The sequence below is a fragment of the Pinus tabuliformis genome, chromosome 7 (assembly GCF_031772625.1).
Source record: "Pinus tabuliformis cultivar Carrire ecotype Pingquan chromosome 7, CPIR1, whole genome shotgun sequence".
Taxonomy (NCBI): domain Eukaryota; kingdom Viridiplantae; phylum Streptophyta; class Pinopsida; order Pinales; family Pinaceae; genus Pinus; species Pinus tabuliformis.
This window is the reverse complement of record NC_142293.1, coordinates 2,028,066,501-2,028,094,051: the sequence shown is the minus strand read 5'-3', so window position 1 is coordinate 2,028,094,051 and position 27,551 is coordinate 2,028,066,501. Positions and strand designations below refer to the sequence as shown.

The 27,551-nt window shown below is 36.5% G+C and overlaps 2 protein-coding genes across 2 annotated transcripts in view; both read right to left on the bottom strand.

Annotated features, from left to right (window-relative positions):
- The window catches only part of LOC149256635 (pentatricopeptide repeat-containing protein At1g62350-like), a 68,293-nt gene extending 65,585 nt beyond the window's left edge, over nt 1-2,708 (bottom strand). Inside the window, exon 1 of the mRNA XM_089460806.1 lies at nt 2,185-2,708. Within this exon, the coding sequence (XP_089316932.1) occupies nt 2,185-2,574 (390 nt within the window). The 5' untranslated portion in view covers nt 2,575-2,708. The remainder of the gene's footprint in view (nt 1-2,184) is intronic.
- A 19,521-nt stretch (nt 2,709-22,229) lies between these two features.
- Nucleotides 22,230-25,034, bottom strand: LOC149256634 (uncharacterized). Its single transcript, XM_089455422.1, has 2 exons — nt 23,195-25,034; nt 22,230-22,879 (listed from the first exon to the last, which is right to left on the bottom strand). The coding sequence occupies exons 1-2, from the start codon at nt 25,032-25,034 to the stop codon at nt 22,230-22,232; spliced, it is 2,490 nt and encodes an 829-aa protein (XP_089311548.1).
- Nucleotides 25,035-27,551: the final 2,517 nt, after the last annotated feature.

Here is a 27,551-nt window from a genome sequence, read left to right as displayed (position 1 = left end):
AATACACTCTAAGCATTAAAATAAAATAGAAAAAACTTAACATGTAAAGTCAAGATTTTGTTTGAGTAATTAGTACAATTTTACTAGGGTCATGGCAAGGAGTTCAATAATCAATGTCACCAACATTGAGGTACAAAAAGGGCTTGGTCCTCTTGATTGAATGCTAGTCCCATACTTGCTGATTTTTCAAGACCTTCTAATCTGATAATTACTTTTAATGATTTCTTAATTTAATTCTTCTTGTGTCATGTTCTTCATTAAGCAATTACGCAAAAGATCTCAACAATACAAACAATAATGACAGTAAGATCATAAAGAGACAACCAAACACAAGAGACAAAAAATTTTACCCTGGGAAAACCCTAACTAGGGAAAAACCCAACAACCTTTTCTTAGAGAAATTATTCAATTCAACAAGAGATACAATCTTATCTTTCCAGTCAAAACAAGGTCAAACTAACCACAGACAACCCCAGGTCAAACAGAGATAAACTTGGCCCGCTAAGATAGCCTCATAAATTTGGTCAGTTGTGCCTTAGAGATTCCAGTCTGCCTCAAAGAACTCGGCCTGTTATCTCTCTCTTTCCTTTGCATGAACAGAAGAATATGTATATGAAAAATGAGTGATTTGAATTGGTGTCCAAATGAGGAAAATGGGTTGCCTTTATATAGTAAATTAATGAGCCTAAATAGGTGTGTCAAAGGGTCAGGCCAACTTGAACCTTTGGGGCTGGCCAACTTGATCTTGGAGGCAAGAATAATTTGAATTTCAAAAATTCAATTTTCCTCTTTTGAAGTCGACTTGAATTGTACATTTATGTTTATCTTTTCTTTCATATTTTCAGGGCTAAATCAGTTTATGAAAAATGACCAAAGCTACAAAAAATCAACAATACCCTCATAGATGATAGAATCCAAACGAAACTTTTGCAATCCGCGAATCCTAAAATCCTAAAAACTGTTAAGTCTGTTGAATTTTGAGTAGGATCTAAAATTCTACTTTCTCCATATGAAATCCAATTAGGCCATGACCACTCTCAAACATCCTGAGTCATTTAATGGTAATGTTAAAAATGTAAGTAAAAGTGAAAGTAGCATTCTCCTTTATCTTTCAATTTCATCCTTTTACTTTAAATTCTTAAACATTACAATTAATTACATAGTATTAATAAGGGCTTCCCCACTCACAAATTATTGTTTTCAAGAAAATTTAGGAGGACACACCCAACCCTTTTTGAGGGGAGATGCCCACAAGCACCCCTTTGGGGAAATGCACCCTCCACATTAGGGAAGCATTTTCCACTGTGTCTCGCCGAATTTCCCCATAAGCATAATGTGGGGAAACATTTCCCCTAGCATCCCCCTGTCCTAGACGCCAGGGAAACGTGGGGAGCACACCCCCACCTTGGGAGATGCATCCCCGTGAAACACTAGAATATAGATGGTGTATTGGAGATGGATAGAAGCACATGCCATTGTAAAGCCTGGTCTGATAGTGTATTGGGTCTATCGAATATGAACACTACTACATAGTACATACCCATCTAAAAGTGGGTCTGATATGCACCTAAGGTTGCAGTGATAGAGTGAATCTAGATGGTATACTGGGTGCATAGAATATGGATACTAGAACATACCTACATAAACCTGGTCTGATACATACCCCGTGATTGCAGACCAAGATTGAATCTAGACCATGCTTTGGGTGTATTGAGTATAGACACTGGCACATACCCATCAAAGCGCAGGGCTCATATAAACCTCGACATTGCAGACTTGGATTAGTCTACATGGTGTGTTGAACATATTGATTAAAGACTCTAGTAAAGGCCCATTAAGCAGGGGTCCGATATACACCTCGAGGTTGACAACTTGCTAAATTGAATATAAATTTGGCCATATTGAATATAATGGACATTAGCATATACTCATCTAAACCTAGGTCCAATATACACGTCAAGGTTACAAATATGAATTGAAAGGTATATTGAATATGGACACTACCACATACCCAACCCCAGGTCTGATTACGATCTACACCTGTAGGATATGATGCTTGAAGATGTATACCTCGAGGTTCTTATTAGACTCGGGTCATCTCGAAACCTATATTAGACCCAGCTCAAGACTGGTATATGCTAGTACTTAGTAATGAAAACTAAATTAAAGGGAGAAGAGAAATACCCTCAGAGCCAAATGGCATTCATTTTGTCTTTGAAGTTCTTTAAGCACGGCCAAGATATCCACCTTCACTAGTCGAGAAACTCTCGTTTCAATAATCTTCTCAATCTTATCCGGGTCACCTTTGGCCCTTTTCATGGCCTGCACTGCTTGGATTGTGTCATTGTTGAGAACTCTTCCTCTCCATAAGGGTCCCCGGCTTTGGCTTGCTCTTAAACTACATACATTCTGCCTTCGTTTCCACCACTGCAAACCCCCAATCCTTCCAGAAACTTCCACCAACCTTTCTCCCGTCTCGAAACCCTGATCTTTCTCCTTGCCTTTATAGAGCCAAACCGAGGGCCCTGCACGGGTTTGACATGAGAACCTTGTAAGATACCCGAGCGTGCCCATTGCTGGGCAACAAAATTCGATACGAACTCGCCCTCACTTCAGCTGATGATCAAAGGACATACGAATGACACAAAATATGGTGTCGGTTAGGAGATAAGAAGCGTAAATTATGCACACGTCACAGGTCAGAACGCCAACCATTGCCTAGCAATCAAATGAAACATTATTCATTCATTTGAGCTACACAGCCTTTGACTGAAGCGCATACATGGTAGAACTACGTTGACCTTGATGTTTAATCTTGTAAGATTATCATAAGAAATTCAATAACACAGTAAAGTTTATTGCAAATGTGTGGCTCAGCTCGCTCGCTCTCTCTTTCTTTCTTTTTCCCATGTTAAGTTTAGTTTATTAAGTTTTAATGTTTTCATCGAAATTATACAAATTTTAGTTTGTTCAATAAAATATAATAATTTATGGAACAACTTGTATTCCAACTCTTTATAAACACATTTTATTATTTATTATTTTTTTAATAATTTAAAATTAATATTTTAATTTTTTTTTTAAATCCATTAAAGAATATTAAATAAATTTATTATTATCTTTTTTATTATTTATTAAATTTTTAATAAATTAGCATGGATTTATATTTAATTATAGATCTTAGTGCTTGGGATTAAATATTTCAAGATATAAATTTATGAGTGTAAAATTTAAACAAATATTTATATTTTAAAAATTTTGATTTCTCTGGACTTTGGGTAGATATTTGTTAGCTTTTAGTTAACATTAACCAGAAAAAATATTTTAAAAAAAGTCATTTCCTCTTTAAGTTAGACTATGTTTTTAATGTCAATTTTTATTCAATTTCTAATATATTAATTTTAGTGTGCAATGATCAAAAAATAATTAAAAATACAGGATAAAATCAATGCATGTACATTGAGGTCAACATGTTGATTGCACTGTACATGATAATTGTAGAGATGTTGTAATGCCTGTAAACACTTTGATTCGGTCAAAACAAAATAAAAATAAAACAAAAAACCTTACCTTAGAATAAAAATAAATAAAAAACTTCAAATTAGAACAATAATAAAATAAAAAAATCAATGTTATTATTATTTTTTTAGGAGTAATTTTTCAGTGTCACTTTTTGGTGTTCCCTGCATATTATCTGACCAAAAAATTGATGGCACAATCTTGATTTGTATTATTTAAACTAGTTTTTTGACTGCATATGTGGATTAAACACCCTCAAACTCTTTAGAACACTTAGATTGTGAAGATCACCTATCAAACTTATAATTTCGGTGAATCTCTATCATATTTTAGACAAAGTAGATGGAAAATAAACCAAAAAAATTTCCAATTCCTCACACTTAAAAGACTACTAGTTTTGTTATAGAAATATGGAGATGTTCTTCTGTGGGCTTTGGCTGGACAGATTCGGCCAATCACATTTTTAGATTTTCGTTCTCCTCTGTCCAATCAATTTTTATCACGTGACTCGTGTTATCCAGGTCCGACTCAGGTTCCAGTTCAGGTTCGACTCCATGCTGGAGCTGATACTTTGTCCGCCCACATTTAGTCTATACATGGCTGATCCTTTGCCCGCCCACATTTCGCCTATAAATGGTCTGCAGAACATCGGTTCGCCGCTTCTCACCCACGATAATAGCTTTATCGGTTTTGGAATTTTCTCAAAATTATTTCAATGTAAAAGGTATGCTCATCTTGACAATTTTTGGTAGGAGTTAACTGTTTTAGGAGCCCAAAATTATCAGTATTGTTGTGCTGCAGCTACCCTTAAAATTCTTCATTCTGGGATCTAGACTTGCGCGGAGTTAGATTCTAACCCTTCTTCTAAAAAGAAGAAGCTTTGCTTATGATCTGTAATATAAAATCTATGTGGGGGATTTGAATTGAATTGAAGAAGATTCAATCCAAAATGTACAGTGACAAATGCCCTTTCTGCAGTCTGGAAGTGGGCATCTATGCCTCCTTGCTGGGGATGCGGATTTGCTATGCAGTGAACAGTGTTCGTGTAGGGAAGGAGTTATCAAATGGGTTGAACCCTCAGTCCTTCATTGTTTATTCCAACACATTGGGGTACTGGTGCTTACACCATTTGCCCTCTTTCTTGAAAAGTATGTATGTGGGCATTTTCTTTGTAAGTTTGCAATGCTGAATATTGTTTTAATTTCTTAACATTTCAAATCCATGGTTTCATCTGAGGAATGCAGGAGGAAGCGACCAAAAAAATTGAGTCTACCTCTGTTTGGACAGTTCTTTCTGCTGTCTCTTGGGAGGTAAGTTGAGTATTTGAAGTCCACATTTTGCTATATAAACCGAATAGGTATAAGATTCTCCTAAAGATTTTGTTACAATGTCTCTGCATTTCAAGCGTTCTTGCTCATGGGATTGAAGGATATGTCCCTGCATTCGCTTCGACAATGCCCAATTTGGTTCCCACCAATATTTTCGTCATGGCATGGAATTTGTGGTTGGTATTCGTGTTTCTAACTCATTTGTTCTCCTATTTTTTTTTTTTTCTCCGTAAAAACTAGCTAAGTCATATATTAACTGTACAAGTAAAAATTACAGACTGTAAGACGAGTTTTCCAGGGCCTCTGGTAGCACCCTGGGAACCATGACCAAAATTCTGAAGGCTCCCACGCAGGGAAAGCCTTATCAAAACCATTCAGACCATGCTCGACACTAAAAGCTCCCACGCAGGGGCAGCGCCGGATCAAATTTGCAAAAACAGTTCTAGAAATCAACGGACTCCCAGTGGAGCCACAGAAAGAGGACCCAACACATTACTGCCCATGCAGGGGCTAACTGCCAAAAGGGACTGACTCAACAACCAGATAGAAGTGAGCAAGACAGAAGCGCTCAACGTGGACCAATTGAAATTAAGATCAGACCAGAGACAAGGCTTAATTACATATGGCGACGATGCAAGCATCAGCTGCCAGCAAGCAAAACGAAAATGCAAGAGAGAAGTACCCGCGTCTGCGTCTGCGTTAATCCTTGTGATGAGTTGAAGATGAAGGAAGGGTCGCGAAATAGGCTCATTTGTTCTCCTATTACTCACTATAAATTTTCCCATAAATTTACAGATTTCAGAAATTAAACGTCCTCTACCTTCCCATGGGCTTATAAGTTTCGGAAATTAAATAGCCTGCCTTACAGATTTTAGAAATTAAACACTCGACTATGTGCATGATTGTTTCCAAAGATTAGACAGTTCTTGCTAATGAGGAAACAAAACTAAACTGGAAACAATACTCTTGCATTCACTAAAGAAGCAGAAATTATAACAATAGAAAACCCCTTTAATGTGCAGGCTGAGACAGTGAAGAAGTATCCGGCCCCATTATCCCAATCATCGATTCCTGCCATTCTAGGCTCCATTCAAACTGTTGTCCTAATAACGATTCTGGACAGATGAATCAAACCAGCATTATGGTTACTAGATAGGAGCGGGATCTTCACTATAGTCTTTGCATTAAGTCTAGATTTTGATCCTCTTTCCCACCTTTTAACATCCCCCAGTAACGTAATCTGAGAATGAGAATGCAAGACCTTGTTGTTGATTTATTAAGGATTTAATTTCACAGGGAATCAACTGCAATGGACTCGGACTTGCATTGCAATTGTGGTGTATGCAGAAACGAGGGCCTGTATTCGTCGCAATATTCAGCCCAGTGTCTACTGTGCTCTAAGTAATCTTATCATCTTTGTTTATGGGAGACACTGCATCTGGGAAGGTAGGTGGTTAGGTTTTTAAATTTTCAATGAATATGCAATCTTATTGATTATATGCATATCTGGGTTGTAGAGGCTTCTGCAATGCTGAAATTTTTATTTCAATATTTTTTTCTGAGTCTTACATATATCTTAGCGACCAGGAAAGTACTGTGTTTACAAATTAAGAAAATAATTTCATTAAGTGTTTGGTTGGCATATTGTAACAGTATGATGGGTGTACTACTTATATTTGTTGGTCTTTACCTTGTTCTATGGAGCAAATCCCCAGGCAGTGTTACTCACATCAAAATATCTTCATAGAAAAAGGAGGATTTACACATCACAAAAGAATAATAACATCACCATCTTTTTTCTCTATATACCAGTCTAGATCTATCTCAACTCCGGATCTATCAAGCACTTAGAAGGATCAAATTTCTCCAGGAGTAAACTTTTCTTCAAGTATTCCTCGAGATATTTGATCCCTCTTGGCGCTTGATAGATTCAGAGTTGAAATGGATCTAAGCTGGTTTTTAAATAGAGCTGACACTAAATTAAAAATGTTAAATGTTAAACATTACATTTACATGTTTAGGTTTTTATGTGAGATCTACCTCATAATAGTTTGTTTACATTTACATTTATATTTAGGTTTTTATGTGAGATCTACCCCATAATGAGTTGTTTACATTTACATTTATGTTTACGTTTTTATGTGAGATTTATCTTATACTAGACTGTAGAGCCCTCTCAACACAATCACAAAAATACAACAACATCACCATTTTTTTCTTCCCAAATATCAGATGTGAAAATACCTCCTCAACGTTGACCACTGCCGATCTCCAAATAAATGCTTTTATATATAATTGTAATGTCACTCACCAACAATATATTTCCGTGGATATGTAAGACCTGGTTTGATCTTTTGCCTCTGTACACAAGACACTTGTTTGATCTCTCGGTTAAGGATTTATACATATGCGTGGAAGATGGTTTTTTTTTTAACAATTCTATTAAGATATATTTTAATGGACAAATACTAACATAATTACATAAAATGGGGTTGATATGATGCGTATATGTCATAATCTTAACTAGACTTCTACGAAACATTTTAAACACCCGTTACCTTTGTAAAGTTTATAGTGATAGAACTCAACAGAATTGGGTTGATATCATGCTTATACGTCATAATCTTAACTGGACTTTTGTTAATTCCACTGTTTTTTTGGGGGCCTGGAAATTACAAGGATCAATATCAAAATTAGTAACAACAACAACAAATTCAATCCCAATTTTAAAACCAATCCCCATCTGTTTGATGGATTTTGTAACCATGGACAACAGGCACAATTTTTTTTTATTCTTTCAGGGAAAAAATTGAATTTTTCATTAATTAAGGTTTGTAATTACCTAAGATTTGTTTAATGTGTTTCTTCCCACCAAGTGCCCATTTTCAGAACATAAAATAAGGGAAACAATATAATATGAAACCTTTATCTATGGAATTTCACGTTGACTGCTAAACTATTTAGAATCGGATTATGATAGATCCAAATATTAGAACCCAAAAATAGAATATTGACTTTTGTCCAATCAAAATAACAAAATAGCCCTGAGTCCCCAACTATAAATAAATGACAAAAAAAGTAACTACTTTTGTATATCTAATTGGTTATCCCTCAAGATGGGTTTAAGAATGATCTTCCCAAATTTTCTATTCCTTTGGTGTACCTTTGCACCTTTAGGGGCAATTGCTAGTTTAATTTTTGTTGAGTACTTGAGGTAAACTTGACTTGGTCAAGTTATTGGTGGCTTTTGAGCTCCAAATTTATGAGAACCCATGGTATTCATATGGAATATAGTCTATTTAAAAGGGGGAATTAAACCGGCCTAAATCTACCTTAACTCAATCAAATCTTTTGAGATGCAAACTTCTTTTAGAGTGAAAAGAGATTCGATCCCTCTCGGCCCTTGGAGTTAAGATGGATCTAAATTGATTTCTTTTTCAAATTAAGAAAGTAAAACTCATAACCTCTCTATCTTAAAAGAGAAAAATTATGAGAACTAATTTTTAAAAAAATTATATGTCATATGTTTATACAATAACATTTTATTTATATACCACTCTAAATTCTAACACCACTTAAAAATTAATGTAATTTTAAAAATCAATTATTATTCCTACATAAATTATCTAGTGTTAATGAGATCAAAAGAAATTATTTTCTTTTTCATTTTCTTTTTTCTACTAGCATATTCATGATTTGTGGGACTAGTATGTGGTCTAAGAAACCACATACTAAGTTGTCAAAATCACTGAGGTACTACACTAACTCTTAAAATGGAAGGATTTTCTTTTCTCCTTCCAACTACCATGAATTTCAAAACTTGACTACCTTACAAACCAAGCCCTCAAAATCTAATTGTGCAAACTAGATTTGACAATGACATTTAAATTTTTGGAAAGTAAGATTTAAACCAATATTGTGAAAGAATATTGTATATTTTAACATTGAAATAAGAGTTATAATGTTACAAATGGAAGTCGGCAATAGAGGTAATCATACAAAGACACATCCATTTTTTGTGGCTTTTAGTGATTAATTATTCGTGATTTTTGTATGTCATTAATGGTTGGTGTTTTCATTTTAATTGATAAAAGTTTTCGTTGCCCATTTAGATATTCTTTTAAGGCTGGAAATATTTTTCTTTTATTTTTAGTTATATAATTAAAATGAGTTTATATTAGGGTGCTCATACAAAGTTATCATCCTCAAAAGTGCTAATGGAATCAATATGAACAAACTCCCGCAAGAATGTGCACACATTCCTAAGTGGATGTCTTTGGAATCATCAAAACCACTAGCTCAAACACAACACTAGTGCCATGAAGGCAAGGGGCAAGAAAATGTATGCAATCATAAGAACACATGAGTGCTCCTAGGAATGTGTATGTGTACCTATTGGGTAGTTTTTAAGGGCCAGAACCCCATTTCCTCTCTAAATTGCAAACACAGTGACCACATGGTGCATTTTTCAGGATGATTGAGGAAACTAAGGGCAGATTAAGAGGGAAAAGTGAGGAAATCACTCACAAAGTCTATGAATTTGATCTTCAAAGCATTCCAGGTAAGGATTTTAATGAAAATTCAATATTAGTTTTTGTTTTATTTCAAAAATCGGAATAAAATATAGAAAATGGTCTATAAGATGCATGCAACTATTAGAAATACTGAGAAGGGAGGGGGGGTGAATCAATATTTCTTTCAATTGTGTTATAATGGCAAGTAAAGTTTATCACAAATTACACCAGAACACAAAATGTAGAATCAGAAAATAATTTTATTAGTAGAAAATAGTGAGGACTCCAATCATCTACAACAATTCAGGGTCCGACCAGTACAACAAAATTCTAACTTCTTCGAGGCTCCAACCCTAAATGAGGACTCCAATCCTCAAATATAAATCCAAGCTCCATCTTGGTCTCTCACAAGGCTCCAACCTTGTATAAGGACTCCAATCCTTTATTTCATAAATCCAAGCTCCAACCTTGTATGAGGACTCCAATCCTCTATTTCGCAAATCCAAGCTCCAACCTAGTCTATATGAGGACTCCAATCCTCCTAGGCTCCAACCCTTCCAAAATTTTGCAACTCAATTACTGATGAATCAAGGTATTGCTTCACAATGTCTTCTTAGAATTGCTTCAAGATGGCTTCAATGAATGGTCCAGTTTTTGTTTAATGGCTACTCTAAAATCCCTTCACAAATTAGCTAAAAAAGAACATGCTTCAAATGCTTGCTTCATGAAGTCTTCAGGATTTGTTCCAAAAAAAAATTCATGGTCTTCTACAAGTTTGTCTGAAAGATGCTCCAAGTCCGCTTCAAGGTCAACTAAATCTGCTTTACACAAGCTTCAAGGTTTGTTAGAAAAACTTCAATGTTTGCTCTAGATTGTCTTTTGTGTCAAATCCTTCAAATCACCTTCAACAAATGGTCAATAAGGATGCTCAAAAGTTGTTATAGAAGGACTTCAAACTCTGCTCAAGACTGCTTTAATGTCTTCACCAAAACCTTCAATTATGCTCTAAAAAGGTGTCTTTGAGATTGCTTAAAGATCTGCCTTAAAATAAGCTTTAAGCCTGCAACAATCACAGGACCAAGTCTGTGTAATACCCCTATTGTGTTGCTTTAAAGGCATGACTACTTTTAGACTTTTGAATTATTATGGACTTAATGGCTATGGAAGCCAAGATTGAATTAGTTGATTATGTAATTAAATTTTATTTTATTAAATTAATAAATGAGATTGCTTCAAAATGTTCTAGAAAGAGATCTAGATTATTAAATACTTATTTCCAATGTATAAAAAGTTGTTAGTGGTTAAGTCCACATGGTAGACCTTCCCAAAAGTTCTCCAAAAAATCCCAAGGAGAAGTTATTAAATAAATTAGCATAATTTGGGAACCTAAGTGATTGGAAAATACATTTAAGGTGGCAAGAAAATTTGAAATAAAAATTATGGCAACAAGGAGCTCTACCACTCACAACTATAAAGAATGAAGTGTTGCCGCTCCTAACCTCCCACAACCTACAAGGTTGACACCACAACAACTAGAGGAAAAAAGAGCAAAAGGGATTTGTTATAGTTGTGATAGAAAATACACTAAAGGTCCTAACTATGCTGAGAAGAAATTATTTTACATAGATTATGAAGAGGAGGAAGAAAATGAATAAGAAACATTAAAAGAAGATATACACCAAGAACCGACCCTAGGGTTAAAAAAGAAGAAATGAATATGACCATATATTGTAATGCATTGGCGGGAATTACCACTCCTCAAACTCTCAATGTAGAAGGATATATCAAGAAGAAAAATGAATAATGCTAATTGATTCAAGTAGTACCCATTATTTTATTCATTGTAAGATAACCAAGGATTTGAATTGCTTTCTATATCCAACACTAGTGTGTCAAGTGATGGTTGCAGATGGATGAACTATTAATTTCTTAGGGAAGTGCCATAGTATCAATATAACCATGGGAGAATATGTATTGAATAGTCGAATGCTTGCCATTCCAATGTATGGTGTTGATCTTGTATTAGGAGTCAAATGGTTACATATATGGGGATCGTAGCTTTTAATTTTCAATAACTTTCCTTGAAATTTTTTTGGGAATGAAAGGAAATTGAATTAAAGAGTCTTTGACAATCATTCAAAGGTATTTGAGATTCCCAAAGGTCTCCCACTTAATCATGATTATGATCATGCTATTCACTTGATTCCAGGAAGTGTTCCACCAAATATCAGACCTTACAAATATCCATACGCCCATAAGAGTGAAATTGAATGTATGGTTACAAAAATTCTAGAGGTAGGTATAATTCAACCTAAAAAAGTTATTTCTCTTCCCTAGTAGTATTGCTGCACAAGAAGGACGGATCATGGTGCATGTTTCTAGATTATAGAGAGCTCCACAAGCTCACTATCAAAGATAAATTTCACATTTATGTCATTGATGAATTGCTGGATGAACTACATGGAGCAATTTATTTCACTAAGATGGATCTTCATTCAGGATAACATCAAATTATAATGAAGAAAAAATACATTCTGAAAACAAAATTTACTAATGCACCTTCCACAAATCAAGGTTTAATGAATTCCAATTTCAAACCCTTCCTTAGAAAAATTGTGTTAGTATTTTTTGATGATATACTAATATACAATAGGTCTTGCAAAGATTGTGTTCAACATGTTGACATGGTGCTCAAACTATTGGAGGAGAAATAATCATACGCAAAACCATCCAAATGTTTCTTTGGGGTACAAGAAGTGGAATATTTGGGTCATATTGTGTCTCATGAGGGTGTTAAGGTAGACCCTAACAAAATTAAAGCCATCAAGGAATGGAAAATCCCAACAACCTTAAGGCATCTTCGAGGATTTCTCAGGTTGACAGGGTATTATCACAAGTTTGTTAAGAATTATGGGAAAATAACAACACCTCTAACAACATTACTGAATAAAGATGCATTTTTTTGGACTCTAGAAGCAACTAAGGCCTTTGAACATCTTAAAGAGGCAATGTGCTGAGCTCTAGTCTTAGCTACACCATACTTCACAAAAACCTTTTATTATGGAATGTAACACCTTAGTAAATGACATTGGGTTTGTTTTAATGCAAGAGGGAATACCTATTTCTTTTGAAAGTCATTCAATCAAGGGAAAGTATTTACACAAACTTATTTATGAGAAAGAAATGTTGGGAATACTACATGCCCTGATGCAATGGTGCCCTTACCAAACAGGAAGACACTTAAAGGTAAAAATAGATCATGAGAGTCTTAAATACTTCTTGGAACAAATATTATCTTTAGAAGAGAAACAAAAATAGGTCGCAAAGATGTTGGGTTATGACATTGAAATTATCTACAAAAAATGGAAGCAAAAAAATGTTGTTGCAGATGCACTCTCAAGAAGAGATGAGGATGTGGAGGCATTTCTCCATGATATTTCTATTATCCAACCTGATTGGATAATTGAAGCAAGGGATGAATGAAAGAATGATTAAGAGGTGTGGAAACTCATTCAAAAGTTGCAGTAAGACCCGAGTGCATCTGATACATTTTTGTGGAAAAATTATTCACTATGGTACAAAGATTGCTTATATCTATGTAAGAACTCCCAAATCAAATAAATGGTTCTTTTGGAATTGCACACCTCTCCTATAGGAGGGAACTCAGGATTTTTAAAAATTACTATATGGTCAAGAAGGAATTTTTTTTGGATGGCCTATATGGTATTTAGAATTTTGTGGCAGAATGATTGGTTTTCCAACAAAATAAAGTAGAGACAATTAAGACCTCATGTCTTTTACAAACATTAGCCATTCCAAGTCAGCGTTGGGAGGAGGTTTTAATGGATTTTATCATTGGTTTAAAAAAGTATGAAGAAAAGGGTGTTATCATGGTGGTAGTTGATAGACTTACTAAGTATGCACACTTTTGTGCATTATCTCATATTTTCAAAGCCAATACATTTGTCATTGCATTTGTGGAAATAATTCAAAATCTACATGGAAACCCAAAGATTATTGTAAGCGATAGAGATCCCATTTTCACTGGAAATTTTTGGACAAAAATATTTTCTTGTCTTGGTACTCAATTAGCTCATAACTCATCTTATCATTCTCAATTCAATGGACAAATTGAGACAATGAACAAATGTTTGGAAGGATATTTTTGTTTCTTTGTATATGATAAACAAACACAATGGGTCAAGTGGTTACCTCTAGAAGAATGGTGGTATAACACTTCCTTCCATACCAAATGACCCCATTCATGGCGCTTTATGGATATCATCCACCATCTATCACATCGTCTTTAAGAGACAATTTTAAGTTCAAGCAATGGAATATCACAATGAGCATCAACAAAAATTTCTCCAACTCTTAAAGGATAACATAACTCTGGTGCAAAATCGAATGAAACAATAGGCATATTAACATCGCAATGAAAGAAGTTTTGATGTGGGTGATTGGGTATTTTTATGGCTACAACCATACAAACAAATGCCTTTCAAGCAAGCTAACAAGAATAATAAATTATCACCCAAGTATTATGGCCCTTATAAGGTGTTGCAAAAGGTTGGTACTATGGAATATAAATTGGAGCTGCCTGCATCTTCATGTGTGCACTTAGTTTTCCATGTTTCATGCGTAAATAAGGTTATAGGTGATCCAAGTGGATCCAAGAGTAGAAGTGCCTTGAAAATAACTCAAAAATAAAAATATCAGATGGAAGTGAAACTAGGCCATATCGTAGTGCTTGTCACCCCTATTCCAACGGTGCAAATGACACTCAAATCCGAGTTCGTATGTTCAAGTTATAGTTGGTCAAAGTTTCGGTCAAACTTGGCCAAGTGGTAGTCACTAACGAGGCAACAATTTGGCAAATTCCCAACGCACGAAATCTAGTGGTCGGAATAGGCAAATTTTTCTCCTACCCAGTTTGTGTTACACTAGTCCAAATACCAGAAAAGAGCTTGGTAATGGACATTGTAGTAGCATACATACCTCCTAAGTATGGAATGTTGCTCTCTAGATCCTGGGGAGCAAAATTACAAGGCACTTTACAAATGGATATGACTTATGCTACAATTCCAGTGTTTGGTCAACCAAGAAGATTATATAGGGAAACACTAATGAAGTACATGGTTAGTAGTCAAGACAAACCCAACAATTACCCCCTGTATTCAATACATTCAAACATGGATTCATTTATCTTATACAATAATGAATGTGTAGAAAATGAAGTTTCACCCTTAGAAGCTAAAATCAATGATACAGAGGAAATAAAATTAGATACTGAAGAAAAAGATGTAGAGGGAGAGGCTCTTTGGAATATGAATTTCGATGGGGCTATGAGTAAGGATGGAGTAGGGCAGGTGTTTTCATTGTAAACTCATCCACAAATATGGCAAAGGGACATGGTTACAAACACAATTTTCAGTGCACTAATAACATAACTGAATATGAAGCACTGATCTTAGGGCTGCAAATTTTAAAGAGATTAAGAGAAAAAGCTAATAATCAATCAAATTAAGGGTGAATATGCTGCTAAACACCCTAGACTAAGAGCCTCTAAAAATGTTGTTTTAGATTTTTTGCAATGGTTTTTTGAATATGATTTGTCTGTTATTCCTAGAGGCCAACATATTTTAGTTGTTGCCTTGGCTGTTTCAGCCAACACTTGCAAAATGCCTTTTCATTCCAATAGGAAATATGTGGTGGAAGTGAAATATAGGCCAACTTTTACTGATAATGTAAGATATTGGCAGGTTTTCGGTAATGATAAATAAATAGAGAAATTTTTACAAATGAAAGATAAATTTGAGTCTGTAAATATTGATATTGAAAATGATATAGATGAAAATGAAAAAGAAATAGTGGTTAATGAAATTGATGATACTCAAAAAGAACTTGAGGTTCTGCAATTAAAAGACAATGTGCTACCAAGAGGATTGGTACGATTGGAAGAGATTTTTGACTTTGATGATGTAACCAAGAAGCCAAAAATAGCACCTGTAGGAGCTGATGTAGAGGACTATAACATAGGCACTGCAGAGAACCCCAACATTGTCAAACTGTCAAAATCCCTGCCTCCTAAAGAAAAACAAAAATACATTGAGATTTTTAAAGAATTCACTAATGTGTTTTCCTATAGCTATGAAGACTTAAAATATTATGATACAAGTATCATTCAACACACCATTCCCATCAGGGAAGATCAAAAGCCTTTTAAACAGAAATTGAGGAGAATAAACCCAGTTTTACTGCCTTTGATAGAAAAGGAAGTCAAGAAACTTTTCGATGCAAAGATCATTGTACCCCTTAGATTTTCAAAATGGGTCTCAAATCTAGTACCTACTAGGAAGAAAACAGGTGAAATTAGGTTGTGTATATTTTAGAAATCTTAACAAGGTTTCTCTGAAAGATAACTATCCCCTTCCTAAAATGGATCACATCCTACAAAAGGTAGTTGGCTCCAACAGAATCTCACTGCTGGATGGTTTCTCAGGATACAACCAGGTTCTGGTTCATCCTGAAGATCAACACAAGACAACATTTACTACACCATGGGGCACTTTTATGTATGTAAAAATGCCTTTTGGCCTTATGAATGTTGGGGCCACTTTCCAAAGAGAAATGGACATAGCCTTTGCTGATGAAATTGACAGATTCATTGTGATTTACCTAGATGATATAACTATGTTTTCAAAGATAGATGAAGAACACTTGCTGCATTTAAGAAGAGTTTTTGAAAAGTGCAGAAAATATGGTATCTCCTTAAACCCTAAGAAAACTATTTTTGGTTTAGAGGAGGGAAAACTTCTAGGTCATATCATTTCTAAAGAAGGTATTAGAATTGATCCTAACAGAGTCGAAGCCATACTGAAAATTGACCCTCCCAAAAACAAGAAAGAATTTCAATCCTTCATTGGTAGGATAATTTTTCTCAGAAGATTTATTCCTAACTTGGCTGAAATCTTAAGATCCATTACAAATATGTTAAAGAAAGACATGGAAATAAAATGGAATATTGAAGCCAAGAAATCCTTTAGTGAAGTAAAGTTAGCTTTAACTACTGCTCCTGTTTTGATAAGCCCTGACTTTACAAAGGATTTCATTATTTTTTCTTTTGCATTTGAGCATACTATTGCAATTGTTTTATTGCAGAAAAACAGTGAAGGCCATGAACAACCCATAGCTTTTTTCAGCAGAGCTCTGAGGGATGCATCTCTGAAGTACAACATCATGGAGAAACAAGCCTTTTCTTTGGTAAAGGCATTAAAGGATTTTAGAGTGTACATCCTACATTCTCATATCATTGCATTTGTCCCAAGTGTTGTGGTAAAAGATATTCTTACACAGACTGACCCAGATGGAAGAAGAGGGAAATGGATTGTTGTAATCCTAGAGTATGACATTGAGATCAAACCAACCAAGCTCATCAAAGGTCAGGGATTGGCAAAGCTAATGGCTGAGTCCAATTTTCATGCACTAGATATCAATTATATTGCTGCATTGGATGAACAGGAAGAGATGGCGACTCCACAGGTGTCTGAGACCTTTGCTACTTCACCATGGCATGTCGGCATTATCTTTGTACTACAAAAATTACAAGCTCCTCCTGGTTTAACCAAAACAAAAGCTAGGTTTCTTAAAATTAAAGCTATGAAATTCTATATTTTAGATCAAAATGTATATTGGAAATATGGTGGAGGTATTTTACTAAACTGTTTACTGAAAGATGAAGCAAACAGGGTCATGGAAGAGTTTCATCAAGGAGACTGTGGAGGCCATTTGTATTGGAAAACCACAACCAACAAAATCCTAAGGGTTGGCTTTTACTGGCCTACCTTGTTTGCAGACATGCATAAGAAAGTCACCACTTTCCACTAGTGTCAAATCTTTGAAGGCAAGAGAAAGCTTTTGCCTTTACCATTGAAACCCATTTCAGTTGAAACTCCTTTTCAGAAGTGGGGCCTGGATTTCATTGGTGAAATCCATCCCAGCTCCTCAGGCCAACATAGATGGATCTTAACAACCATTGATTACTTTACCAAGTGGATTGAGGCTATCCCAACCAAGCAAGCCACAGATACTGTCATTATCCAATTTTTAGAAGGTAACATTCTGTCTAGGTTTGGATGCCCCCATAATATTATCACTAACAATGTTGTTTCCTTTAAGTCAAAGAAAATGGTTGATTTTTGTAACAAATACCACATAATATTAGGACACTCAACTTCCTATTACCCACAAGGAAATGGCTAGTTGAGTCCTCCAACAAGAGTTTAGTCAACATCATCCAAAAGCTACTGCAGGAGAATAAAAAATCCTAGCATAAAATGTTTTTTAATGCCTTGTGGGATGACCAAATTAGCACCAAAAAGTCTATTGGAATGTCTCCATTCCAGTTAGTATATGGAGTTGATGTTGTGTTTCCTGTTTCTCTGGGAGTTCCTGTGTTAAAATTGTTACAAGAATCACAAGTGGAAACTAATGATTTACAAAGAAGGATCAACCAGACCATACAATTGCAACAATCCAGGGAAGAGGTGTATAAAAAAACTCAACTTGTTCAAGACAACATCAAAAAGATCTATGACAGGAGAACAAAAGTAGATGATTTCTAGTTAGGTGACTTGGTGTTAAAGTGGGACTCAAGGAATGAAGACAAAGGAAAGCATGGTAAGTTCGACAGTTTGTGGAAAGGGCCATTAAAATTGAAGCTTTCAGAGGCAATAATGCATTTTTCTTGAAGGACTTGACTGAAGAAGCACTGCCTGGTGGACCTGTCAATGGCAGACTTCTCAAACACTACTTTCCTCAAAGTTAAATCAGTTTCATTTAGAATCATTGTACATATCATTTTACTATTTCTACTGCAAGAATGAGGGTGGCTCACATAAGAAATTGAAGCCTGGAGAGAAGGCCCTAAGCTTCTGATGATTTGTTACCCATATTTATGATTGACAACAGGTGGATCAGATTCAGTTGCAGAATAAAGACAGTTTTCCCAATGGATCAAGGCTACTGATCTACAACATTCTTGACACCTCACAAGGAGGGTTCCATCCCCATTGGAGCCATTGTTAGGGTCCTATATTTCATAGGATGACTTGATTGTAGTTGTAATTTTGTATATGAGATGTTCTAAGTAATCTTCCATTCTGCATATCTATTTTCAAATCAAAAGAGAAAGTGAAGAGAAAAAAAGGGATATAATATATGTGTGTGTGTGAGAATAAAAAATCAAAATATGAAAGAAGAATGAAAATACCCCATAAAAAATATGGATGCAAGAGAGCAAGTCAAAGTGCCACTCAAAAAAAAATAAAAAAATCATTAGAAGTACCTGTTGTGCTAAACAACAACCCCCCATTTCTTATAAAATCTTTATATAAAATTTTAAATAAGAAATGGGTTCCTTTAAATCAACTTAGGTAAAATTTGAGTGTTAATAAGTAGAATCGGTATTAACTCATCATAAGGGAAAACCCTTAGGAAAAGGCTTAAGCTAAATGTGTAACAGTAAAAAAAAATAAAAAATTATTTTCTTAATAGAAAAATATGCTGACAAATAATCTTATATCTATTTTTTCTGTGATCAAGGTTTGCCAGATGACAACAAGGTTGTGGGGACGACTCTCCACCCAACCGTAGACTCAATTGTGCAAGGATTCTGCTACAACTGGCCACCCCCGAGCCTCAATCAACGTACTACTGCCAGTGTTCCTAAGTCTTGGTATACCATTCTCCCAAGAGAATGAAAGATAGAGTCTCGGAATGATAGAATACCTCCCATCCTCCTCACCATCTATTAAATAGAACAAAATATTGGAAGGGGAACCACATGCACACACTCCATGTGTCTGCGTGCAAATTTTTTTCTTGTTTTATTTCTTTACTTTTCTTTTGATTTTTAGCTTTCTTGTTTTATTTTCTTCTTTTTGATAGTTTTCTTGTTTTATTTCTATTTATTCTTATTTAGAGCTTTAATATGGTTATTACTATTTTTATTTTTATTATTTATTTCTTTTTATATCATTTATTATTTAACAGTTATGATTTATTATTTTTATTATTTATTATTAAGTGATTTATTTATTATTATTCATTAATTATTATTTTTGTATTATTTATTATTTATTATTTTTATTATTTTTTATTTATTATTAAGGGGAGGGATATTACATACTCTCCCACTTTAAGGAACTTCGTCCCGAAGTTAAGTTTTTATTATTTATTGTTTTATTTACTTCATGTTGCCAACACCCTCTGCTGAACTAGTATAACCTGCAGGCATCGAAAGTCCCCAACACCCCGGGAAATCTCAAGGAATCTCTGTCCTTTTTCCCACTTTCGGCACCAGGCATAAACCTGACCCAGTCTGTATCTAGTCGAAGGCTGGCCCCAAGGCTCGCGCCTAACTCAGACCTCATCTGCCCCAAGGCAAGCATCCAGTCCGGTACTCAATGACCCCGGGCATTTCGAAAGCTGGCCCACTCCCTCCACAACTACTAAGGCGCACAGCCCCAGGCATCGAAGTCCTTGACATCCCTTCCAGACTTCGGCATCCCAATCCAATACTAGGCACCTAGCCTAGAACATCAGGCACGTGGCCTCCTCAAGATGGTCTCATAGCTCTTCTAGAGCTATCCATCAAGAGCTATACACAAGACAAAGGAACCACTGGCATATGTAGTGTTGATTGAGTTTGTCCCCAGCCCATATGATGTTACTTATTCTCCCTCGTGCGTATGGGCTCGCACAAGATCATCAAATAAACCAGCCCTCTCGGCCCATTGTGGAGTCTTGTCAATCATCATACCTCAACATGCAACCAATGCATTAGCTATACCATCATAGTATCATAGAAATTGCATTCATCATAGTTAATCGCAAATACATGCTTCATCTCATGAAATACTATCATAAGTTATAACATCAACATCAAATACCTATCATCATGTAGTAAATGAATATGTTAATATACCTCGACATAACATCATAATCATAAGGATACATCATCGCTATAAGAACCACATGTGCATCATTATTCCCTTACCATTATACTCAACATCTTAACAGTTAATTAAACTAAACGGAAATCATAGTGTATGTATCATAAAGTTTAAACAATAAAACATGATTTACATTGTCCATAAAAGTATCTGTCTTAGCTAAGGAGCACTATTCACCACACATTTTAATCGAGTAAATAAGGAAAGTCTTGAAAAATAAGAGCTGCATCTTCCCAGGTAGCTGACCCTGGGCTATATTGGTCCCATTGGACTTTGACTTGCTCAAACTCACGGTTCCTGAGTCGACGAACCCGACGGTCCAGTATACAGAATGGTTCGACTTGAAGGGCTCCTTCCTCGGAAACCTGCAATTTTTCAAATTTCAAAACATGGGATGGGTCGGGTACATATTTTCTAAGCATAGAAACATGAAACACATTATGCATCCTTCTTAGATGGAAAGGCAGCTCGAGCTTGTAAGCAACTGGTCCAATCCTCTCTAGGATCGTGAATGGCCCAACAAATCTAGGCGATAGCTTTGTTCCCTTACCCATCCTAAAGGGACTTTTAAAGGGTTTGATTCTAATGAAAACTTGGCTTCCTTCCTCAAAGTTTCTATCAATTCTCTTTGCATCAGCATAACTTTTTTGGCGATCCCTGGCTTCTTTTAGTCTCTGCTTAATTGTGGCCATTTGTTCTTCCATTTCTTGGAGCATTTCAGGTCCCAACATGACTCGGTCCTCTAATCGATCCCAACTTAACGGAGTACGACATGGTCTTCCATACAAGATTTCGAAGGGAGCTGCCTGTATTGAACTGTGGTAACTATTGTTGTAGGCAAACTCTACTAAGGGAAGGTATTTCTCCCATTGGCTTTGTTGATCCATGACATACATTCTTAGCATTTCCTCCAACACTTGGTTTACTCTTTCTGTTTGACCATCTGTCTCTGGGTGATATGCTGTACTAAAATTCAGTTGTGTTCCCATAGATTGTAATAGACTTTTCCAAAATCTGGAAGTAAAACGTGCGTCTCTATCAGATATTATCTTTCGTGGTACTCCATGAAGGCGAATTATTTCTTTCAGGAAAATTTGAGCAATAGCTGATGCTTCAAAGGTGGTCTTGACTGGAATGAAGTGAGCACTCTTAGTTAAGTTATCAACCACAACCATAATACAGTCATGTCTCTGGGACGTCATAGGTAAGCCTCAAACAAAATCCATTGAAACAACTTCCCACTTAGTTTCTGGTATATCATGGGGTTGTAAAAGCCCTGCCGGGTGACGATGTTCAGCTTTAACCTGTTGACATTCTAAACATCGAGCCACAAACATTGTTATATCCTTTTTCATTCCTGTCCAGAAAAATAATTGTTTTAAGTCTGCATAGATTTTCTGGACTCCTGGATGTGCAGCATATGGAGCTTGATGGGCTTCCTTGATTATTAAATTCCTAAGATCATCATCTTCTGGGACATAAATCCTACCCTTATATCGTAGCAATCCATCATTTTCTAAGGTGTATTCCTCCCACTTGGTTGCCACAGGTACCTCTTCTTGTAAGGCAAATTTTATTTGCTGGTAATGTGGGTCTCCTACTAGATGATTTAGAATCCAGCTCCTCAAGTCTATCTTTAATGCCAACATTGAATGAAGTCTAGGTCTCCTACTTAAAGCATCTGCCACTTTGTTTTCTTTTCCCTTAATATAGGATATCTTGAAATCATAATCACTAAATATCTCACTCTAGCGTCGTTGTCGAGCATTAAGATCCTTTTGTGTGAAGATATACTCAAGACTTTTATGATCTGTTCTTAACTCAAATTGACGCCCCATTAGATAATGTCTCCACTATTTCAAGGCCATTACAACCGCTGCTAATTCCAAATCATGAGTTGCATAATTGATTTCATGGTTCTTAAGTTTTCGAGAAGCATAAGCGATAACCCCTTCATCTTGCATCAAGACTGCACCTAATCCTTCTTCTGATGCATCCGTGCATACAAGAAAGTCCTTGTCCATGTCAGGTACTTTTAATATTGGGGCCGTTGTTAGTCGATGCTTTAGCTCATTAAATGCTTTCTCACACTCACTTGTCCATTCAAACTTAACCCCTTTCCTTTGGAGGCGGGTGATGGGATTAGATATCTGCGAGAACCTTTCTACAAACCTTCTATAGTAGCCTGCCAATCCCATAAAGCTACGTACTTCCTTGACATTCCGGGGAGAGGGCCAAGTCATTATAGTTTCTATCTTACTGTAATCAACTGCAATGCCTTTGCCACTAATGGTATGGCCTAGATATTGAATTTCTTTCTCAAAGAAGGAACATTTAGAAAGTTTTCCATATAGCTTATGTTCCCTAAGGCATTGTAGTACCAACCTCAAGTGTTCTAGATGCTCTTTCTCATTACGAGAGTAAATGAGGATGTCATCCAAGAAAACTTGGACAAAGCGGTCCAGATATTTTCGGAAGACACTATTCATCAAGTTCATGAAGGCTGCTGGGGCATTAGTCAAACCAAATGGCATAACAATAAACTCATAGTGTCCATAGCGCGTTCTGAATGTCGTTTTAGGTATGTCTTCCTCCTTGATTCTTAGCTGATGATAACCTGACCGTAAGTCTATCTTGGAGAATATTGAAGCTCCTTTTAGTTGGTCAAAGAGGTCATCGATTCGAGGCATGGGGTACCTATTTCGAATGGTGGCCTTGTTTAGATCTCGGTAATCAATACATAACCTAAGAGTTCCATCCTTCTTCTTTACAAAAATTACTGGTGCACCCCAAGGTGACACACTGGGTCTTATAAAACCTTGATCAAGAAGTTCTTTGAGTTGTATACTCAATTCATTAAGCTCTGGAACAGTCATTCGATAAGGTGCTTTGGATATGGGTTCCACTTCTGGTTTCAAGGTTATGGAGAAATCAATTTCTCGAACTGGAGGCAAACCTGGTAACTCTGGAGGAAATACATCTGCAAATTCAGAAAGTAGTGGGTGCAATTTATCCGAGGACTTCTCATTGGTAGGAACCATTTCTACCGCATAAATCTTGCACCCTTTCCTCATACACTTATTAACTTTCTTGGCTGATATGAGGCGTAATGTAACACCACGTCTAATCCCTTTTATTACCTTAGTTTCTCCTTGGTCATTTTTTATGAGGACTGTCTTATTATAACAATCCAGTATAGCTTGATGGGGTTCAAGCCAATCCATTCCCACGATTAAGTCATATGTTCCGAGAGTTGTACTATATAGATTCATCTTGGTATCACACCCCCCAATGTTAACACTACAATCTCTTACCATTGACCCTACTGATTGCTGAGAGCCTGATGCCATTTCAACCATTCTAAAGTTACTTTGCTCATGAGCTGTCAATCCACATCTAAGTATTGTTGAAGGTGAAATAAAACTATCAGTAGCACCTGGATCAATTAACACAGATAGAGGAATGTTATTGATCATACCTGCAGATTCTACTACAGTAGCTTGGTGCTCAGCCTGGCGATGGTTTGTAGCTGCATGAATTCGATGTGGGTTTTGTGGTCTTTCTCCTTTTGCTTTGTATTCCTGTTGTTTAATCCCTGTTTGATAGCTTGGACAATCTTTTCTATAATGTGGACCTTTACAATGCCAACATTCTACTTGTGCCTGCTTCTCACGTTGTACTTGTCCTTGGTCACCAAATCTTCTACTCCTCCCATTAATCAAGTAGGGTTGACCCTTACGTCCTCTTGGAGGCGGTCGAGAAGTTGCGCTAGCGATCCGAGAAATAGTGTTTTGTCTTCCCTGGAATCTATATGGCTGCCCCCCTGGTTTATTCAGCCTCATTGTGGAATGCTCCTTTCCTGAACTTTCATCAACTACCATTTGTTTCTTCATATTGATTTTCCTCAAGACTTGTTTGGCTAAACTAGTGGTTGTTGCCATAGTGGTGGGTTTCCACATGGCGACTTCTGCTCGGACTAAGGGGTCGAGTCCATGTAAGAATCTTTCAGCTTGACGTCTATCATCAGCCATATAGTCCACGTGATGGACCAACGAATAAAATTCAGCTTCATAGTCCTCGATAGATCTACCATTCTGTCGTACTTCATGGAAAGCTCCTACTTGTTGGTGTTTGTACTCCTCTGATAGGTACCTAGTTCGGAAGGCTTCCTCAAACATTTCCCATGTAACTTGTACTGGGGTGACTTGCATCTTCGTTTCTTCATTTACCCACCATAATAAGGCATCTCCTTTTAGTAGACTCATTGATATCTGGGCTTTTTCCGTAGAAGTGTATGCCTTAAAACTAAGTGCTCTTTTGACAGCCATTACCCATGCTTCCGCTTTTGAACCCCCTTCTAGACCCGTAAACTCTGGTAATTTGGATTTTTGGACTTCTTTCATAATATCAAGTGTTGCTTGTCCATCTTTGACATTGAGTTGAGAATTTAGATCTTGTCTATGTTTTTGTTCCAATTCCTTTTGCACATTTCCTTGATCTCGTCCTTGGCTTGAGACCCACGCCTTAAAGATATTGGTCATTTCTCCAAGGGAATGTAATATAGCTTGCTCAACCAAGGTTCCTATCTCTGAAGTGGCGGGAGGTGGTGTTTCTACTCCAAGGTTGTTTCGGGTTTGTCTTCGACGTTTAGGAGCCATGATCTACCCTGTAATATTCAGTGGATTTATTCATTACCTTTATGCCAAAAGCTACAATAAATTTAGAATATGTTTGAATTTTAAAATATACATTTAGTTACTCAATTGAAGTATAATACTTAAAGCATAGTTTATCACAAATTTCGAAAAAAAAACATGGAGTTTATCATAAAACTTAGAGAATTGGATCCATGTAAAATAAAACAAAATTCGAATGAGTAAAGCATTATATGTCACAATAATATTAATTCTGCAGATTCATGACTTTAAGTATCTGTTTTAAAATACGTGTAAGAAAATTTATGAATCAAGCATAAAAATATTCCACACCATAAAGAAAAGACACTGCCACCCGACCCAGAACTGGATCGGATGACTGGGAAGGTTATTCCTCCCCACCAAAAAAAAATAATCATTTTATTAATTATATGGTCTGCCTGCAAGCGCACCTGCGAAGGCAACACCATTTTGAATCCCTTAAATTACAATACATTTAGCCATAGAATTGCCTGCATAATACAGAAGATTGTAAACTTGTGGCCATTGCTCTGGATTAAACGGCTGTAACGATATACTATCCAACCTGCACGGTACTTGATTTCTCTCCGTTCCTGGGACAGGGCACATATTTCACAGCAACAATGTATGCAACAATCACTGAATGGTTGTTCTGGCAAACTGTACTTTGCTCGAAATTTCGTTCGGTTTACAAACGAATATAAGCATTGTACTCAGACGAGGCTCAATAACAAATAAATAGTGTTGTATACACAACAACTTGACCGTCCATCTGCAATTTTCGCAATCTGCCCAAAGGTAATACATGGACATAAACATGTGATGCAACAGGTAGGCCAATCGTCAGCACAGCGCCAAGGGGCGGAAGACCAATAGGACGGCCGCACTAGCATAGTATGAGGATGTGGAACCTCAGCAATGTAGGAATTATTAGACTCGTCATCGTTCAGAGAAGAACTGTTGAAACTGGTTGCATTGCGGGGACTATCAAAATGTAGAACGCGCACTGTGGAAGCATCAGGGTTACTGCATATTATAGCAGGACGCTAACTATATCGGGAGAGATTCCTGCCCATGAATATGGCCGCGACCAAATGGTTTCGAAGCCCTGGAAGCATCTGTCGGGGAGACGAGAAGAAATACGTGGCAGCGAACTTCATCAAGACTTCCAAGGTTGCAATTTAGCAGAAAAAATACGTGTAGACTGTGCAGCACAAAAAATTCTTTATGTTTTTATCCTTGGGAAGACATACATCTGTTCCTGGTACTTCCAAAACTCGCGAATTTATTCGAAGGAAAGGTGCGAAGGAGAAGGAAATAGGTTAAAATCGAAATCACAGTTTATTTTTAGAAAAGGGTAAATCTCCAACCCTTCGGAAAAACAAAAACCTTAGTAGATGTTCAAAAAAAGGTATAACCCCAAAACTTTGTCTAACAAGGTTCAGGCAGAATATCTGCTACGATCTTTGACACACTGAACTCTTCACACTGAATGAAGACGGCATGAAAACAACCATGGAATTAACAATTCGTTGTTTGTGGATGGTTGGGTGACTGCTGAATATGAGAAATGAAAAAAATTTTATTAGTGGTCCATTCATACATTCAATCAAAAGCAGAGGTCTCGAGATCGAACTCGTTGTCTGTGGTGCGTATACGATTTGATGGTTTGGCGAGAAGGCGCAGGGCAAGAGAACACTAAAGATCCTGTGCTCCTATCGCAATGGGACTGATAATATCTACGCTCGACCTCTTGAGGGAATCAGAAGCCGCCCTTCGGCCCCAAAATCAATCCAATCTCAATAGAGCAGCCTGAGGGGCCGGGCTTTAGAGTTGAGGGTCATATGGTGGAGTGGGCTAATTGGAAATTCCATATTGGTTTCGATTTGAGAGCGGGCCCTGTTATCTCTACAGCAGACGTGTTCGATGAAGAGCAGGGGAAATTCAGAAGTGTGATGTACAGAGGTTTTGTGTCGGAGATGTTTACATATATGGATGCCGGGGAGTACGGTTTGGGGTTAAGCGCGTCTTCGCTCGAGCCACTCAACGATTGTCCTCGAAATGCTTATTATATGGATGCATTCTACGCAGGAGGCGATGGAAAACCAATAAATATCTGAGGCGATGGAAAACCAATAAATATCTGAACTAGAAGGTGGGCCGAAAAAAATGAAAAATGCTGGACGGTCTGTTATTAGCCCCTTCACCTGGGTTCGACTCGCATTGGTCTATGGAGACTAAGGATGATGAAAAGATGATAAATGAGAAGAACAAAAGCTTGATGAACAAAATCGCATATCCAAAAACTTGATGAACAAAATTGCATCCAAATTTGCAAGATTGGAGGATTGGGCATAATATGAAACAATCCTCGGTGAACATTGTTAAACATCTAGTATTGTAACAAGAATTGTTCTCAACACATACTAGTAATATTGTAGATGGATAGTCAAGCATAATTCTAGAAATGCCTCCGTGACATGAATGATCATACAAGCA

Excerpts from the sequence above, each read along its gene's own strand:
- LOC149256634 (XM_089455422.1), bottom strand. The coding sequence starts at position 25,034 with ATGGCTCCTAAACGTCGAAGACAAACCCGAAACAACCTTGGAGTAGAA. Across the intron at positions 22,880-23,194 it reads CAAAGAACTTCTTGATCAAG|CCTTCATGAACTTGATGAAT; the intron begins GTTTTATAAGAC and ends ATGCCCCAGCAG.